This window comes from Argentina silus (genome assembly GCF_951799395.1).
Source record: "Argentina silus genome assembly, chromosome: 16".
Taxonomy (NCBI): Eukaryota; Metazoa; Chordata; class Actinopteri; order Argentiniformes; family Argentinidae; genus Argentina; species Argentina silus.
Window position 1 is genome coordinate 4943760 of NC_139670.1, and position 19272 is coordinate 4963031.

At 45.8% G+C, this 19272-nt stretch overlaps 1 protein-coding gene across 1 annotated transcript; it reads right to left on the reverse strand.

Moving 5' to 3' along the window:
• Window positions 1-1594: 1594 nt before the first annotated feature.
• On the reverse strand, window positions 1595-13333 carry dusp3a (dual specificity phosphatase 3a; the record flags this gene model as incomplete). The annotated part of the gene is made up of 3 exons (XM_083686987.1): window positions 12980-13333; window positions 6487-6719; window positions 1595-1824 (listed from the first exon to the last, which is right to left on the reverse strand). The coding sequence occupies exons 1-3, from the start codon at window positions 13153-13155 to the stop codon at window positions 1595-1597; spliced, it is 639 nt and encodes a 212-aa protein (XP_083543113.1). The 5' UTR covers window positions 13156-13333.
• Between the last annotated feature and the right edge of the window lie 5939 nt (window positions 13334-19272).

A 19272-nucleotide genomic window follows, 5' to 3' on the forward strand; every position in this document is an offset into this window, starting at 1 on the left:
AAAGATGAGTAGTTACTATAGGTCTGTCTAAAACATGGTCATAATATGTATATATATATGTATGTATGTATATATATGTATACATATATATCTGATATCTGGGCTATTCTCCCTGTGTCAACCTACGGTATCATGAGGTGGAGTGACAGGGTACTGAGACATATATTGCAATGTACTATACAGAGAAACAGAAAGGCCTTGTGATTGAACCATCGAGTGCAAGGCGGTAGACATGTACACGTATGGGCCTAGATGCCCCTCGCTCCACTGTTGTTTGTTGTTGTGTGTTTGTGGCTGACCGACTGATTATGCCTCATGGTTCTTCTACGTTGTGACCTGGCAGTAGACAACTGTTTCTGGTGTGGTAGAGGAAGTGCGTCTGTCTTTGTAGATGGGGACCGTTCCTGTAAATGCACTCCACAGTGAAACACGGGTGAGAGTTGTGGGCATACTGTAGAGGTGGCTTTTACTTGGAACACAACGCGTGTGAACATACACGGTATAGGATACAAGGTGTGCGTGTGTGTGCGTGTATGTTTGTGTCGGTGTGTGTTATCACAAGCTGACAACGTGTGGTAACACACAGGGACCCACCTACAGTCCAGTATCTGGGCCTTCCGGTCTAGTGTTTGGATCAGAACAAAATGGACCCTGTCTAAAGTACGTCTCAAAGCATTCCAGACTCATCATCAGGGAACGTTTCTGTTGGTGTCTTGACATCATCGTCTTCTCTCGACATTTTCCGGCAGTGGGAAACTATGGAATGATTGTGCTATAATCTACGATTGGTTTGTTCCACTGTTTGGCTCCCTTTACTGTAGCTCCCCCAGTGGAGCATGGGAGATGTAGTCCTACAGGGTTGTATAAACCTGTGGTCTAGACTAGGGAATGCTTCATCGTCTCTCAGGTCAAACAACTACACCCCGGGAACTGTGAAGTGGTGGGTGCTAGGCGCTAGGTGTTAGCGGTGGGAGGTCTCTCTGTATGGAATGGATCTAGAGAGAAGGTGGTGATGGGATGAAGCATTAACCCATGGCACGCAGGCTCTCCCTCTTCCTCCTCCTCTTCCTCCTCTCTCCCTGTCTCACCTCTTTAGGAGCAGGTAGAGATCAGACAGATGCGTACCTTCACACACCAGCAGGGAGAGGGGGATGGAAGGTGAGAATGAAGGTGGCAGCGTGACAGATGAGGAAGGTGTGTGTGTGTGTGTGTGTGTGTGTGTGTGTGTGTGTGTGTGTGTGTGTGTGTGTGTGTGTGTGTGTGTGTGAAGAGAAAGAGAGAGATAAATGGAGAGAGACAGAGGAAGGAAGAAAGAGGGAAAGAGAGGAAGGAAGAGCAAACTTGTGAGTGTGTGGCTGGAACCACGTGTACAGTATGTATGTTGTATGTGAAATGCATGTGTGTGTGTGTGTGTGTGTGTATCTGTGTGTGTCTATATGCATTAATGTGTCTGTCTGAGTGTGTGTGCTGGGTGCTGGTCGGGGTGGATCGAGTCAGGTTAGCTCTTAGGAGCTAAGAAAGAACCTATGTAGGCAGAAAAGGAAGGGGGGTAGAGGGGGTGGCGGGGTGGGGGGGGTCTCTGTCCCCTTCTTCCTCATTTGGTCTTTAACTTGCCCACCTCCCCGTTGAGCTTGCCCTCCTTGGCGAGCTTCTCGTTGAGTTGGCACAGCTGGAGCAGGAAGCCGTCGTTGGGGCCGATCTCCCTCTTCTGCCTCACCGTGGCCACAGCGGTGCGGGCGGCCATTTTGTGACGGAGCATCAGGTAGGCGATGACCATGGATGGGGAGCGACTGTAGCCCTCTCTACAGTGGACGTACACCTTCCCTGCAGGACACACACACACACACACACACACACACACACACACACACACACACACACACACACACACACACAGATCAGGGTCGGGATACTGATTCAGTGGAAATGACTCCTCTCTCCGTCTGCTTTCCTTCATCCTGCTAAGGCTGAGTCCCAATATGACTTACTGCAGCTTCTGTTTCCTTCATGAAAAAAATAATTAAAAAATCTAATTAAATACATTCAATAACTTTACTCCCTAAACAGATGAAGCAGACTGGGTAGATAGGACTCTACATCCTATTGGAAGACAGATTAAGTCTAAGGCAGATGAAGAGGGAAGAAGGGATGAAAAGAAGGAAGGAAAGAGGGATGGAAAGGAGGGAGGAAAGAGGGATGGAAAGGAGGGAGGGCGGGAAGGAGGAATGGGAGAGGAGGGAACAGACGCTCTGCCAAACCTGCCTAGCGAAGCATCTCGTCAAGCCAGGAGATGCAAACACAGGGCCTGACCTCTGCAGCAGACAAGACAAAGTCAACCTTCTCTGCTGCACCTTAACACCGCCCCCCTGCGTGTGTGTGTTTGTGTGTGTGTTTGTGTGTGTGTGTGTGTGTGTGTGTGTGTGTGAACTTGCAAGGAGGAGACAATCTGCTCAGCTCAGTGCATTTGATATCTGACCTCTGTCCTCTTTTCCTCTCTTCTAGCTACTCCCCTCTCTGCTCCTCTCATCTCCCCTCCCTCCCCTCCTTCCCTCCCCTCTTCTCCTCTCCTCCTCTCTTCCACTCCTCCCTTTTCTTACCAGGACTGCTCTCTGCCATTGAAGTGACCTCTCCATTCCCCAGCCACCCAGCCTCCCACGGATCAATGCAGGGCCCACTGTATCCTCTCATTAGACGCACACAATCTGCAGCTCACCGCTTCCAGCAATATCTCACAGTCACTCACTCACTGACTCTGTGTGACCAACTCACATGCACGCATACACACACAGGCACGTGCACACAAACACATACACACACACACACACACACACACACACACCAACCCTGACCTTTACCCTCCCCACAGCTCGGCACGTGGGGGGGGGGTCACAAAATGTCAAGAACACCACATTGATGTGCTAGAGGAGGATAGTGTTGGATGGGGGCGGTGTTGAGGCACGAAGCGTCTCGTTGGAGAGATTAGTGTCCTCCTCCTCCTCCGCCTCTCAACCGTAGCCATCTCTCCTGATTTACCGCGGTACGGGGCGCTGCTGCCAAATTGGCTGGGAATTAAGATGCTTTATAATTGCTCCTCCGTGTCAAAGATGACATTAAATCCATGCCATAAAACACAGGGTTCAGAGCAGCAATTAAACTATCCCCCAGGGGTGTGTCAACACTATGGAGTGTATTTGGGAGAGAGGACCAAGAAGCTTGGCTCTCAGCCTCGGATAGATTGTTGTTGTTCCGAAAAAAACATGCACGCGTACGCACACACACACACACACACACACACACACACACACACACACACACACACACACACACACACACACACACACACACGACAAGACCCATGCAGAGCTCTGATCCGAGATAGACTGTTATTGTTCTTCTGTGGGGGTGGAGTGTCTAAAGTGGTTATGAGTTATGTGGGTCTGCCTTTATCTTGTCTTTTTAACCGTATTTTCTGTTTTGTGTTCTCGTTCTGTGGCAGTAGAATAATTCCATAGCCTCTCCAGTAAACCTCTAGATTAGACTAGATTAGATTGTACTTTATTGTCTTCTTGAGCAGACATTTGTTTCGCCTCACGTCGGCCCAACATGCTCCTGTGTGGATCTGTAGACAGTGAAAACGACGAAGGTACACAAGTGGGTCTCTCTGTGTTTTATAACCTCCTCAGTAAAAATGTGGGAGTCTAGTTTGCACCACCTTCAACAGGTGCTCAACCAGCGGAATGTCCTGACTGAAGTCAATTGACCGTGACATCATCTGATAGCAGAGTGTTGAGCTGATTTAGCCTGAGAAATGATGTTCAGTAGCAGAGCCATAGATATCTCTGGACTATCTCTCATCTCCACCTTGTAAAGCCAGAGGAATGATGACATAGAGATTGCATCATTAAAGTATGTCTTACTTCCTATGCCCCGAAGGTACCAGCTACTCCTGAAGCATGTCTTATTTCCTATACCCTGAAGGGACCTGTAACTTCTTTTCTCTTGGATTTCAGAGCTCTTTGTTACTGTTTTAACCCGGAGGAAAAAAACTATTATTGAAGGGAAAGGAAACGACTGAAGTGAAATACAAACCACATCGCCCTTTGATCTTTCCTCTACCTTCACAGTAAAGGACCATAAAAGTGTTTGAAAATACTCCCAGCTCTACGCTGCACTGAATATGTTGCGAATAAGAGTGCAACCTGACTGGGATCGATCCTCCAGTATCCAGCTCACCAAGCACCCATCTTAGCCCCTCGCTAAGCTAAAGCCTAAGCATCAGCTTCAGGGGGCTAACGCAAGTGTCAAGGTCTTAACTCATCATGGGAGAGGGGTTCCAAACCACCTCTGCTACAAGGGGGAAAAAAAGACTAAAGCAGGGCTCCTCACCTTTGCTGTTGTTGTGTGCCAGGGCCTTCTCGATGAAGTCGGCGCCCTCCTCGAAGAAGGCACTGAGGTTGAACTGCTGCGTGTCGTTGGCCTTGATGCCGTGGTACGTGATGCCCGTGCCGGTGTGTGTGTGTGTGTGAACTTGCAAGGAGGAGACAATCTGCTCAGCTCAGTGCATTTGATATCTGACCTCTGTCCTCTTTTCCTCTCTTCTAGCTACTCCCCTCTCTGCTCCTCTCATCTCCCCTCCCTCCCCTCCTTCCCTCCCCTCTTCTCCTCTCCTCCTCTCTTCCACTCCTCCCTTTTCTTACCAGGACTGCTCTCTGCCATTGAAGTGACCTCTCCATTCCCCAGCCACCCAGCCTCCCACGGATCAATGCAGGGCCCACTGTATCCTCTCATTAGACGCACACAATCTGCAGCTCACCGCTTCCAGCAATATCTCACAGTCACTCACTCACTGACTCTGTGTGACCAACTCACATGCACGCATACACACACAGGCACGTGCACACAAACACATACACACACACACACACACACACACACACACCAACCCTGACCTTTACCCTCCCCACAGCTCGGCACGTGGGGGGGGGGTCACAAAATGTCAAGAACACCACATTGATGTGCTAGAGGAGGATAGTGTTGGATGGGGGCGGTGTTGAGGCACGAAGCGTCTCGTTGGAGAGATTAGTGTCCTCCTCCTCCTCCGCCTCTCAACCGTAGCCATCTCTCCTGATTTACCGCGGTACGGGGCGCTGCTGCCAAATTGGCTGGGAATTAAGATGCTTTATAATTGCTCCTCCGTGTCAAAGATGACATTAAATCCATGCCATAAAACACAGGGTTCAGAGCAGCAATTAAACTATCCCCCAGGGGTGTGTCAACACTATGGAGTGTATTTGGGAGAGAGGACCAAGAAGCTTGGCTCTCAGCCTCGGATAGATTGTTGTTGTTCCGAAAAAAACATGCACGCGTACGCACACACACACACACACACACACACACACACACACACACACACACACACACACACACACACACACACACACACACGACAAGACCCATGCAGAGCTCTGATCCGAGATAGACTGTTATTGTTCTTCTGTGGGGGTGGAGTGTCTAAAGTGGTTATGAGTTATGTGGGTCTGCCTTTATCTTGTCTTTTTAACCGTATTTTCTGTTTTGTGTTCTCGTTCTGTGGCAGTAGAATAATTCCATAGCCTCTCCAGTAAACCTCTAGATTAGACTAGATTAGATTGTACTTTATTGTCTTCTTGAGCAGACATTTGTTTCGCCTCACGTCGGCCCAACATGCTCCTGTGTGGATCTGTAGACAGTGAAAACGACGAAGGTACACAAGTGGGTCTCTCTGTGTTTTATAACCTCCTCAGTAAAAATGTGGGAGTCTAGTTTGCACCACCTTCAACAGGTGCTCAACCAGCGGAATGTCCTGACTGAAGTCAATTGACCGTGACATCATCTGATAGCAGAGTGTTGAGCTGATTTAGCCTGAGAAATGATGTTCAGTAGCAGAGCCATAGATATCTCTGGACTATCTCTCATCTCCACCTTGTAAAGCCAGAGGAATGATGACATAGAGATTGCATCATTAAAGTATGTCTTACTTCCTATGCCCCGAAGGTACCAGCTACTCCTGAAGCATGTCTTATTTCCTATACCCTGAAGGGACCTGTAACTTCTTTTCTCTTGGATTTCAGAGCTCTTTGTTACTGTTTTAACCCGGAGGAAAAAAACTATTATTGAAGGGAAAGGAAACGACTGAAGTGAAATACAAACCACATCGCCCTTTGATCTTTCCTCTACCTTCACAGTAAAGGACCATAAAAGTGTTTGAAAATACTCCCAGCTCTACGCTGCACTGAATATGTTGCGAATAAGAGTGCAACCTGACTGGGATCGATCCTCCAGTATCCAGCTCACCAAGCACCCATCTTAGCCCCTCGCTAAGCTAAAGCCTAAGCATCAGCTTCAGGGGGCTAACGCAAGTGTCAAGGTCTTAACTCATCATGGGAGAGGGGTTCCAAACCACCTCTGCTACAAGGGGGAAAAAAAGACTAAAGCAGGGCTCCTCACCTTTGCTGTTGTTGTGTGCCAGGGCCTTCTCGATGAAGTCGGCGCCCTCCTCGAAGAAGGCACTGAGGTTGAACTGCTGCGTGTCGTTGGCCTTGATGCCGTGGTACGTGATGCCCGTGCCGGCGTAGAACTCTGCGTTGGTGTTGACGTGCATGAAGGAGTTGCCCTCCGCGGTGTTCAGGATGTGAGTCACAGACAGCTTCTGCAGACGCATCACATTCTGGGCCACGAACCTGGAGAGGGGGGAGAGAGAGGAGGAGGTGTGACCGGCTGGGGTTCGAACCTGGGTCTCCTGTGTGTCACTAACAAGACTGTGTTTTAGCCCGCTGAGCTGAATTTCAGGCATGCGTACACAGGCAAGTTGACTCATCATAAAAGTGTAATGCTATTGGAGTTGCTTCACAAACGTATTATCATATACTGTGTACATACAGTGCAGAATACAGTCCAGGAACCCAAGTGAGTTTGTGTCTGATACTCCATCACCACCACCCCCATGCCCTCTGAGTGTCCTCCCAATTCACACTAAAACATTCCTGACCTGTTTATGTATTCCCCAGTGGTTCAACCCCCCCCCCCCCCCCCCCCCCCCATCACTCAACCCCATCCACCCCTGCCTACAGTAGCTGCCTGCAGGGTCTCATTCTGCTTCACCATGCCTGGGTCTGGATGTTTAACTAGGATGATGTCGGATGTGTTTTCTGTGTCCGTCAGTGATCGACCCCCCCCCCCCCCAACTCCACTCCTATACTCCCTGCATACAGTAGCTGTGTCTCCACCATGCCTGGCTGGGTCTGGATGTGACTTTGGATGGGGATAAATGAACGGTGGAAGTGCATTTAGACAGTGGAGGAGAGAAGAGATGTCTGCCCATGTTAGTGGGCCCCTCGGGGGACAGGGGAGTGTTCTCTGCCTGGGTAGTAGGCAGACAGAGCAGAGCAGAGCAGAGCAGGCCAGACATACAGTACAGTACCAGGGAGATGTTGGCTGCTGCCCAGGGCAAGACAAAAAGCCACAGGCGCCACGCGTTGGTGCCTGAAATAGGGCTAGGTAACAGGGGGTGGAGGAGAAAAGAGAGGAGAGAGAGAGAGAGAGAGGGAGAGAGAGAGAGAGAGACAGGCAGACAGACAAAAATGGAAAAAGAGGGGGAGAGAGGGGGGAGAGGTATGGAGACATGCAGGAAGAGAGAGATAGATAGGGAGAGAGAGAAGGAAAGATGCAGAGAGAGAGAGAGAGAGAAATAGAGAAGTAGAGGGAGAGAGAAGGCTAAAGAGCTCCGTCTTTCTCTAGGTACTCAGCCAACTCCACCTCCATCTTCATCTAATAAACTTCCGGGGAACTATATAATCTCTCTCGCTCTCTCTCTCTCTCTCTCCTGTTTAAAACTATCAATGGATCTCCTTCCCTGTTACTGTTGGGTTTCAAACCAGAGCCAGAGTTGAACTCTGAACTGTATAATCTGATAGACTTGGACAGCCAGATGAGTCTCCACCACGTTGTATACAGTTTAGTATGCAAGATGAATGGTTACTGTACTCTGTATGTACAGATCCATACCTTGGCTATATTGCTTGGGTTTATGAGCATCAATGCACTGTTTACTATGCTCAGTGGGCCATCAGGCTATCCCACAGTGCTCTGCGGTCCGTATGAAGCTGCAGGGAGGTGAGTCTGACTGACCCTGTACGGGCCCCCAGGGACTGACGGTCAACACACACACACATATATAGACACACACACACACATATATAGACACACACACACACACACACACATAGACATTGACATAGACATACACACACAAACACATCCATACAAATACACACACACACATACTTACATATACACACAGACACAGACACACACACACACACACACACCTAGGCATAGACATGCTCTCACACTTAAATATGTGAGAGCTGCAGAGAGGCGAGGCTGAGTGACCCTGACCGGGTCTCCAGGGACGATGGGTCAACACAAGCAGCCCTGCCCTGTCTCCCTCCACACTCACACACACACACACACACTCTCCCTGGCTTACTAATAAAGATCAAGGCAGTCAGTCTGCCACCGTCACCATCTTGGTTTACGACTGCAGGATGAGTCGGCCCATCTGTCTCCCTGTCTGTCTGCCTGCAGGGCCAAGGCTGCTCAGAGGTGATGGAGGGATGGGCCCTGGACTGGACATGGAGTCAGATCAGCTCACACACACTCAGAACTCTCACACACACACGCACACGCACGCACACGCAGACGCAGACGCACACACACACACACACACTGTCTCTCTCTCTCTCTCAGATGAAGCGATGGCAGATTGCAGTCATATTTCTCCTGTATTGACGATGACTCAGTGTGTGTGCGTGTGTCACTTTGAGCATGTGTGCATAGCGATTGGTGTGTTCCTAAGTGTGTGTGTGTGTGTGTGCGTGTTTGTCGGTTGGTGTGTGTGGGTGTGCGTGCGTGCATGTGTGTGTGCGATCTCCGAGCATGGCTAATGCCTGGCTCCCTATTCACCTGCCCTATCCTCCACTCCTCCACTCTTCCTCCCTGCAGTCCCTAGCCATCCATTATTAATAGCAAGCCTACAAACACCCATAGTGTTCAGTCAACCAGGGGTCTGCTGCCCTGCCGTGCCCAGCGATTAGCACTTAGCGATTAGCCTAGCCTAGCACAGGGGTACTCCACTGTACTGTACTGTATGACCACTGGAAAACACTGCCTAATCACTGTGTGTGTGTGTGTGTGTGTGTGTGTGTGTGTGTGTGTGTGTGTGTGTTGATAAAAGCATTTTAGCACAACGTTGTGTAGCGTACCATGGCTTCCATCAACATACCATTCCATTCAAAGTGTTGATTTTGAGAGAAGCACCGTACAGTGTTTCATAAGGAGTCAAGTTGGTACCAGTCGCTGGTCCTGAGGACGCCATCTTTGTGTTGGACTGAGCATCGGCTACATGGAAGACAGATAAACTGTAAAGATATAAATATGGTTTACTCCTAATAATAACTCCTAATAACTAATTTATGAGTAAATATTGACATGTGTGTTGTACTGCACTATATTTCACAGCCAGTTGAGGTATGTTGGGAAGTAGTCTGCAGTATGCTGTTATTACAAGGTAAACTGTATGGATCCTATTACTACTCAATGCCACTTGTTTTCTTACATTTACATTTACATGTATGGCATTTAGCAGACGCCTTTATCCGAAGCGACTTACAACAAATACATTTGTCTAAGTAAGTGAATCATCTGTCCATCAGTCATCAGAAGAAAAAGTAATCTATGCTAGGACCAGGGGCTATTGGCAGTCACAATGCTAGAAGAAGGAAGGAATTCCTTTTTTATTTTTTATTTTATTTAAAAAAATATATATGATTATTTCTTTACAGTAGATAAACTGTACAGGGGGGTAGTGGGCATGAAGAGGTCTTTAGGAGGGACAGTTAAGATGTAGCCTGAAGAGATGGGTCTTCAATCTGTTTTCTGCATATATGTGTTAATGAATCTATATGGAACCAATACAGTTATCTCAAAATGGCAACTCCTGCCCACCCTGACTCTCTGTCCCAGTTATGCTGCAGTAAATGAAGAGCAGCTTTGGTATTTGAAAGAAAACCAACACTATCTTTCACTCCAGGTCTGCTTATTAGTAAGAGATATGGCACCAGCAGCTATGAATGACCTCTCCTACGTCATTGGAGGAGCCAGGGGTCCATGTGGACGAGACAGTGGTCATGGTTGAAAGGCTTCATCAATAGGAAATCCATACATGTAACATCTTACTGGTATACTGTACACCGTGGGTGTCAAACATATTCCACAGATGGCCTAGTGTCTACAGGTTTTTGCTCTTCCCATCTACTTGATTGATGAATTAAGGTCACTAATTAGTATGGAACTCCCCTCAACCTGGTTGACAAGGTCTTAATTGAAAGGAAAAACCAAAAGCCTGCTGACACTCGGCCCTCCAGGGAATGAGTTTGACACCTGTGCTGTACACCATACAGCTACACATAGATGTACCCTATACCTGGGGCGTGATGCTGTTCACAACATCCAACTACACATACTGTACATAAAGCAGATTTTTTTTAATCAAACAAATTAAATTAATGTCTGTATTTTTCACATACGCAGTAGATACTCCATTTTGTAAATATATCTATAGATATTCTATATCCTGGTAGACTGCTATGTCCTAAATAATGGTACGTATATATATATTCTCTATGTACATGTCTATTCATATGTATGAGTCTACTTCACATCTTTTCAAAACCAAAGAGAAAAAAGCATGGGCTACCTTCACCTCTCCCTTCCAGCATCATTAGAGCCCAAGCTAAGTAGAGGGCTGTCAACACCCACCCAGCTGCCCTGAGACAGAGAGACTTGGCTTGGGACGGAGAGCAGGAGAGATTGGCACATTCAGATTGATGGTGTTGTAACGGCGAGGTAATGTGCTTGTTTCTGCCCTGCCCGCCCCTCCGATATACAGTATGTACATATCGGTCTCTTGGCTCGGTCTGCAGCCAAGTGATGGATTGGACGTAGACACTCAGACTCAGGGCCGCTCTGCACAGTGCACAGCTCTCTAAATGGGAACATGTGAAAACACTGTCCATTAGACTACATTGTTAGCATACAGGGATAGAAGAGAATGTCATGCTGTTTTATGTGTCTATGGCATGTTATTATGGAAGTACATGGTAAGCATAGCTCCAATACTGACAGACACTAACAAACACTCAGGGCTTCACTCTTTAAAGAGGAACAACAGGTGAAGCAGAAACACACTCTGTTCACTTGATTATATCGCTGTTATATATGAATACAAGAAAATATGATGTTGCTGTGTCCAGTATGTGTGTGTTTTATATGGGAACAACAGAAAATGTAAAAGTATGCTGTCTGACCACTAGACTATGTTGGTTCAATGACTACACCGTTATAAAGCACAATTAATATTTTTTGCTTCCATCATCATGATTTGCTTCTATCATCACATAGACATATTGCTTCTTAAAGAATATGATAGTGTGCTCTTATTGTGTGTGTGTGTGTGTGTGTGTCTGCCATGTGGAATTCTAGCAAACACACTGAAATGGAATTGGAGTGGAATTATTACACATGCATGTTGACCACACCCTTCTCTCTCTCTCACTCACTCTCTCTCTCTCTCTCTCACACACACACACACACACACACACACACACACACACACACACACACACACACACACACACACACACACAATCAGCATAAGGCATTACTAGGAACTGACCTTACTGGAATGCTGGCTGTAAATTCTAGGAGTCGGCACGTTCATTACATCGCCTATAGTACCCAGTCAACCAACCACAATTGATTCATGGTAAGGGGAATACCATGAGACAGTCTGCCCTTGCCCCCTATAGACCCCCTTTAATTTTGTGTGTGTGTGTGTGTGTGTGTGTGTGTGTGTGTGTGTGTGTGTGTGTGTGTGTGTGTGTGTGTGTGTATTATGAAAGAAATTCTGTTTTCAAGAAGACAATATTGGAAATCTAGTGGGTTCTTTCTATACTACAGGTGTCTATTTCAAGATCTAACAGGAGCAGTTATGATTAAAGAAAGCATTGTCTGCTCACGGTCCAACTCCCATATCAATAAGATATACACCGCCTATCTTGACACTCACGACCCAACAGTTCTCTGTTCACGTGGCCATTTGATTTATCATATCTATGCGTTGTTTTATTTCATGTGGTCTCATATGGCTCCAATTATTGAAATCAATTTCATATTTTAAAACAGTCGTGATTCGTGATACAGTAGCAGCCTTAACAGAACAGAATGGAGGCGCTGAATGAGACCGAGAAGATAAACCAGCCTAGATGCCACCCGTCGATAATACATTATGGAGCCCTGGTTTCATTAAGGAAACAAATGCTATTTGTATCGCCCTTCAAATACCAGCATGAGCGTTTGAGAGATCATCAATTGTCACTATATTCAATCTTGCTTTGATCTGCTCAACTCGTGAGTACAGCGTCCAATGAAATGTTCGAGTCGGGCAGGCTACTGTATGAATGAAGAAATGCAGGGCAGACATTATATTCATTCATAATATTAGTTTGTCTGTCGAAATTGAATTCTGAGACACTTTTCATTGATGAATGGTGATATCAGGTGTCAAACTGCTGGATATCCTGACGGGTGTAAATTGTTGTAATTGTTTTCAATGGCTTTAATTCATTCCGGTGTTTGATATTATACAACATGTGATATTCTTATGAAACGTGGTCTACATTTTGTATATTTCCAGCGCCCAGCGCCCAATATTGCCGTTGTCGTGCCTGAACCGACGGTGATGCGTTGCTATGGACGATGGAGTAATAGGCTACCTACCTGTCCGTGTCATCTGATGAATAGGTGCTGTTTGGAGGGAAAAATAAACGGACAACCCCATCATTCATTTGTATTTTTTTTTTTTAAAACAAAATAAACTTACGCGTTACCAACATATATTCTAGGGAAGACCTCGTTGAAATGTTGTGTCGGTAAACTGTAGAATCCGCTGCCGTTTGACAAAATCTCGTTCAGTTGTTGCACGGTAACCTCGGTGTCTGGCACGGTGACTTCGGTGGCTGGTGGTTGTTGTTTCGCCGGGCTAGTGTGTTTCTTCATGGTTCCCGGGGCTGTCTCTCTCTCTCTCTGTCGCTCTCTCTCCGAACGGGCGAACAAACAAGTGTCAGGTTACCGCTAGTGCCCGAGTCGAGTCAATTTCTGATTTTGTAGCATTTTATTCTCACTTGAGTCGTGTTGTCTAGCCTACACGGTGTCTGTAAGGAACTCAGCGCGTCGCTCCCTCTCCCTCTCCCTCTCCCTCCCTCTCCCTCCGTCGCTCACAGACACACCCCAACTCGCCCACCGGCGATCAGACGCTCCGGAGATAGGAATTGGCGGAGGACAACGACACGCGCATACAAGGGTGGCAACCGTGGACCGATAAACAAGGCGGCGAGGGCGCCATTAAAGAGACCGCTCAATTAACGGTTGTTGTGCTCGTCGAATGGCATTTCTGTTTACCTTCTAGAACACTGTTGCTTATTGAGGAACAGGTAACGGTAAACAAGGTAAACATTGTAGTCTGGCCACATATGGATTTAGGTGACGTGGTAGGATCAGCATCATGTCTTTTATCTCAGCATTACTCATCAGAGATCCGTGATAATTGAATGTCAGCTTATTATTTACAACTGTTACTTATTAGTTAGAGGCGTTTGTCAATAAAAATGGTTGTAGGCCTATACAAGTCAGTATCGTTAATGCGAAAACTGTTCGGTTCCTAGTGGATGGGTTCGTCCATTGCATTGCATTTCCATGACCCAACAAGTGGCTGACAGACAAAATAAACATTTCTCCCTCCTTTTTTTCCTGTTGTTATAGGCTTACACACATTCCAAATCACATGACTGGCTTACAATTCCCCTGAAATGTTACAGAAGATGATTCACATTTTGTGGAAGAATTATCATAGGCAATTGCATTCATGGAGCCACCATGTTATTTGGACCCACATATTCGCTAACGATCTTCTATTTGACTAGGTTACACAGCCACACACCTGTTGCATAGGCTTCGGGTTACAGTTAGGGGAAGGGTTAACCAGTCAGGTTACCATAGCAGACAATTCCAAGTGTGGTCAGACAAGTTTATGAACATTCCTGCTGTAGATTGTTGCTCTTTTATCGGTTGATACTCTTCTGCACCACAAGGGGTCAGTGTGTCCCCTTTAGGGATTTGTAATCTGGAGAAATGTAGCCCAGCCTCACGTGCATCTTCAACTACATTACAAACGTGCATCTTTTTTCATGCCAACAACATGCACTTTCTCGTCCACTTTGCCCCTTCACGTTGCTCTGTGATGTTTTAGTTTTCTCAAAAGTTAATGTACTCTACTCTTCACAAAGCATTTTGCCCAGCAAGTAGTATTTCTCTATAGGTTTTGATATGCGTGTACCAGTACTTATAATGAATTGGACATCCGTGCAAATGATTCTCATATTCCCTCAGATAGTTTTTTGGTCACACCATGGCATCTAAATTCTACTATACTGTATGTGGCTGTAGTGTTTGTTGTGGTTGTTAGCCTCTACATGCTCTCCATGCATCTACTACCACAAGATGGGGTTGCAACATTACTATTCAAACAAATGCCATCACATTTGTTTTCAGAAATACGTAGTTGTAAAATTATGAACAACAGTTTCCCTTTTTAACGATTCTTGAGGAATATAACTTAAATAAATGCCTCGTGATCTTAGTTAAACTGTCTTACCCCATCAGAACCCACAATATAAGCTTGTTTTACTGTTTGTGTAAACAATGCAATTGTAAACATACACTGTATAGCTTCAAAACATGCTTAAAACTATAATGTTGATCTCAAGGATGGTCAGTCCTTTCATTCATACTGTAACTTTGTTAGTTTGAAGTTGTACAATTTATTTAAAAACAGGTGTGCTCGCTTGTGATATCTGATGATTGGTGCTACAACCAGAAATGTCAGAAATGTCTATTTAATTTTGAACACTTCTGGCTGCTCAGTAACCATTGAACAAGCTATGTTTTTAGGGCATTTCTGCTTTATTGGGATAGAGACAGTAGAGATTAACAGGAAGGATGGGAGAGAGAGAGGAGGGATGACATACAAGATGTGTAGAGGGCCGGAATCGAACCAGGAACCTAGCGATTACGTGGTAAGCGCATTAGTATGCTACGCCACGAAGCGCCCCCAGAACAAGTTATGTTTGATAGACTTGACTGACGTCAAGATCACTTGACCATCAATTCTGACCATGTTCAGATGTCTGTCATTGCTGTTAATGCTGTAGATTGACATAGAGTTATCATTAGGGTGATAAGCTTGTGAAATAATGAGTAGCCTATCTGTGAGTCCTAAGTCAATTAAGTCATATTCAATTTATGGCTTTAGGATTACTGTGGTCTAATTATAGTAAAGGCTGGAGCGTGGGCCTGAGGACCAGTTAATTTTGGAAGATCACACACACACACACACACACACACACACACGTTGTTAGATAGTTGTGTCATTTCTTCCGCAGCAACACAATAGTTTTCAGTTTTGCAATGGGATGAAATAATGAGATGTGAAGGTCGATGTCTTTTGGAGAGGGTACTTTATTCAATGTTACAAAGAAATGATGTTTAGATATATATATAAGATATATGATGTTGATATTTCTAGCTGAATGATCAGAAAGGGAATGGTATATCTGGTACAGATGATATAGGGGCAGGCTATTGATTGAATAGCATTCTCATTGACAGTTATCTGGCTCAGATGTTACAGGCAAGCCTTCACACACACACACACACACACACACACACACACACACACACACACACACACACTGGCAGAGATGATACAGGCAGGCTGCTGATTTAGTAGCATCTTTATTGACAGCTTCCTGCAGGTCATTCTCGGTGCTGGGATTGGCTCCAGCTGATTGGAGCAGCAGCACCTGAGTCCAGGCTGTAAATCTGGTCCGTGTCTCAGAGAGACGGTCACTCAGAGGCCAAGCAACGCTGACAATGACAACATGAGACAGCAGGTTAGGCCGAATCACGCTTGCTGCAGGACCTCTTAGTAAGCAGCAGATCAACAATGGTTTGTGGTCACCTCCAGTCCCCTCAATGTCTCTCAGAGCTGTAGATTAAAGTCTTGCCCTTCATTCGACATTGCCACGGTCCCATGAGGTGAGAGGACATGCCAGTGCTAACCATGAGTAAGGACTGTTCCCAGAGGGAGAAGCATGACCCTGGTACACACCAGAGCACGTCAGCAGGTCCCTCTGGGGGAGAGGGGCATAGGGCCGAATACACAGGGGAGCATGGCAGTTTGATTTGCCTCCTGATTGGATTAACAGTGCAGAATGGAATTGTTCCACTACACTGAAATTAATATTTTCTTTACTCTGGAGTGTTTCATAATGTTGTGGTATATGCAAGCCTACGGTATCGTGGCATCCTTGTTGATTTAGAAGATATGAAGAGAATGGCTGATGATTTTTGCTAGTGATGATGAGAGTGACACCATTTTCCCTTTTGAAGCCACATTCATTCAGAAATACAATGTTTGTCATGCGCCTCCCCGTAAAGGCACCATTGTGGTACAGAACAAACCAGCAGGGGGCACTCTTCCCCATGAATTGAGAGGAGAACCATTCAATATCCCCAAACCGACCCTTGAATGTGGAGAGAGCTGAGAGCCATCATCCAGATGGTCTCTAATCGTGTCGCACGCTGCTGTGCTCTGTCATTGCATACGCTCCCTCTCTATGTGATTATCCCATTGTGATGCATATAAGGACAGGGTGCTCTTCGTCTGGTTTTCCATTCATTCTGAAACCAGAGTTTCTGATTAATCTGAAATCCTGGCCTCTCTTTATTCACACAGCGGTCCATGATTTTGTCCTGGAAATGTTGAATCTTTTCACTGGGCTATTTGTCTTATGCCATGAGGGGCCTCGACTACAATACCTTGCTCTAGAGGGTAGGGGCTAACAATGGGGGTACATGATGGATATGACCATCTGCCTACTTTGATCAGACATCAGCAATTCATGTTGAAGTTCTATGGATGCAACTGAACAATGATAGGTTGATTTATAAAAAAACAAATTGAGTTTTTGAAGCAGTAATACCTATGATACCTATGATTATGAGTGTAAGTATCAGTGTGTGTGTGTGTGCCTGTGTGTGTGTGTGTGTGTGTGTGTGTGTGTGTGTGTGTGTGTGTGTGTATTAGAGTTGAAGGATGAGACTGACCTTGCTGACCAGTCCTCCCCTCTCTCCTCCTGGGTGGCCAGACTGTGACTTCATTCATCTCAAAGTTGAGGAAGGAGGTCACAACCCCTGGTGTTTCTTTCTCAGACGAGGTCATCTTCTCAGTTTGGGTAGAAAGGTCTTGGCACATCATTTATGTCCCCCCCCCCCCCCCCCACACACACACACACACACCTCACCTCCCCACCCCCCTGAGCAAAGATCTTTGGTGTGAACTACTGTATAACTGTTGGCCTTTTCTTGAGCAGCCGCAGGAGGTGTACATTTTTAGTGGGACAACTGCTTTGCTGACATAGTAGTTTCCTCTGCCCTAGATAACATACAGCATAGTAGCCTACTGTACCAAAAACACAGAGAAAGAGGCTCCACATTGGGAATGCCTGAGGTGAACATCAAGGTGTTACTAAAGACTGTTACTATTCAGTTCTTCACTATAATCCTTTTTTCAAACTCATAGACATAAAAGCCAGCATGGAGCAATGGCCGCCCATGAGACTAAGGATGCGGATGGCTGCAGTCAGACACTAACATCCCAGGTAGGGGATGGGTCCACTTAGACAGTCTGCCTGCCTGTCTGTCTGTCTGTCTCATTAGAGCTCACCATGCAGAAACCTGAACTGACAGTCCTGTCAATACTACTGAGACATGTACAGCCACATGTCTGGACATTAACTACCTGTCTTGCAGGGGAGGCTGGTGGAGGTAGAAATCGGAGGACGGGCTCATTGTAATGCATGGAATGGAATGAGGAATGGTATTGATATAATGATTGATATAATGGTATCAATACCATTCCTCATTCCATTCCATGCATTACAATGAGCCCATCCACCGATTTCTACCCCCTGCTGTCCTGTACCCCCTTAACCCTGTCTTGGTGTTCCCTGTGATTCAGACTCCACTGCATGTCGGATACTGTGGGTCCTAGATTCACATAGGTTAATCAATGTCTGGAATCTGGGGCAATATTATTGAATTATTTTGTCGGTGAAAGAGAATTTTCTTTATATTTTATGGTGAGTAGCCCTCATTTCTTGTTGAGTTGACTGAGCACCATATTCTTATTCCACGCAATGAAGCTAAATTATTGACATTACCAATCCAGGCACATACTGAAGATGCATTATTTAATACAAGCTCCTACATTAGGCAAACACAGCACAGGAGTAAGCCACCTCCCTCTCACGGTATCTGGGCCCTAAACTGAACATTCATTCCTTCAAATTACAGAAAGAAATGATTAATGTCTTTGGGTGAATATCAGTGCTTCACATGATGATGACTCAAGAACATTCTCCAAAGAACATTTTGGCTCTAGGTAGAAGAATGTTTTCTAAAAGTATTTTTTTAGGGCATTTAGAGTGGTAAAAATAGAGTAAAATGGATTTGTATACCTTAAAATTGTGGAAAAATAAGGTTATGATACAGTATATACGCACACAGCATATGCGTGTATGAGTGAATATCTAGCTATCAGTGCTTGATGTGATGAGATGACCCAATTTGGGCCTTTGGCTGTTTACATGTGAGTGAACTGATACAATTTCCCTTGACGACCAGGCAAATAGATGTCATTAGCCGTGTGGCATGTTTGTGGAAGGGATTTCTTCCATTTCAGGGACGCAATTTACAACGTCTGCGTCAACGTGTCCTAACAATAGCCCTTCTCATTCAGACCCTTGATTAGGACTAATGTTATTTCAGCCCATTAGGTGATTATCATTGGGGAACAGTGTTGCCCAAGCCCTCTCTCTCTCTGTTTTGGGAGAGTAATCAAATATTGACCTCAGTAAAAGTGTGTGTGTGTGTGTGTGTGTGTGTGTGTGTGTCTGTGTGATAACAAGGTGACGTGTTTATTTTGGCTGACAACGGGGAACTGTCACTAGCCTACGTACCGGGCTAAAATCATTCTGACATTTAGAGGAGCCATTT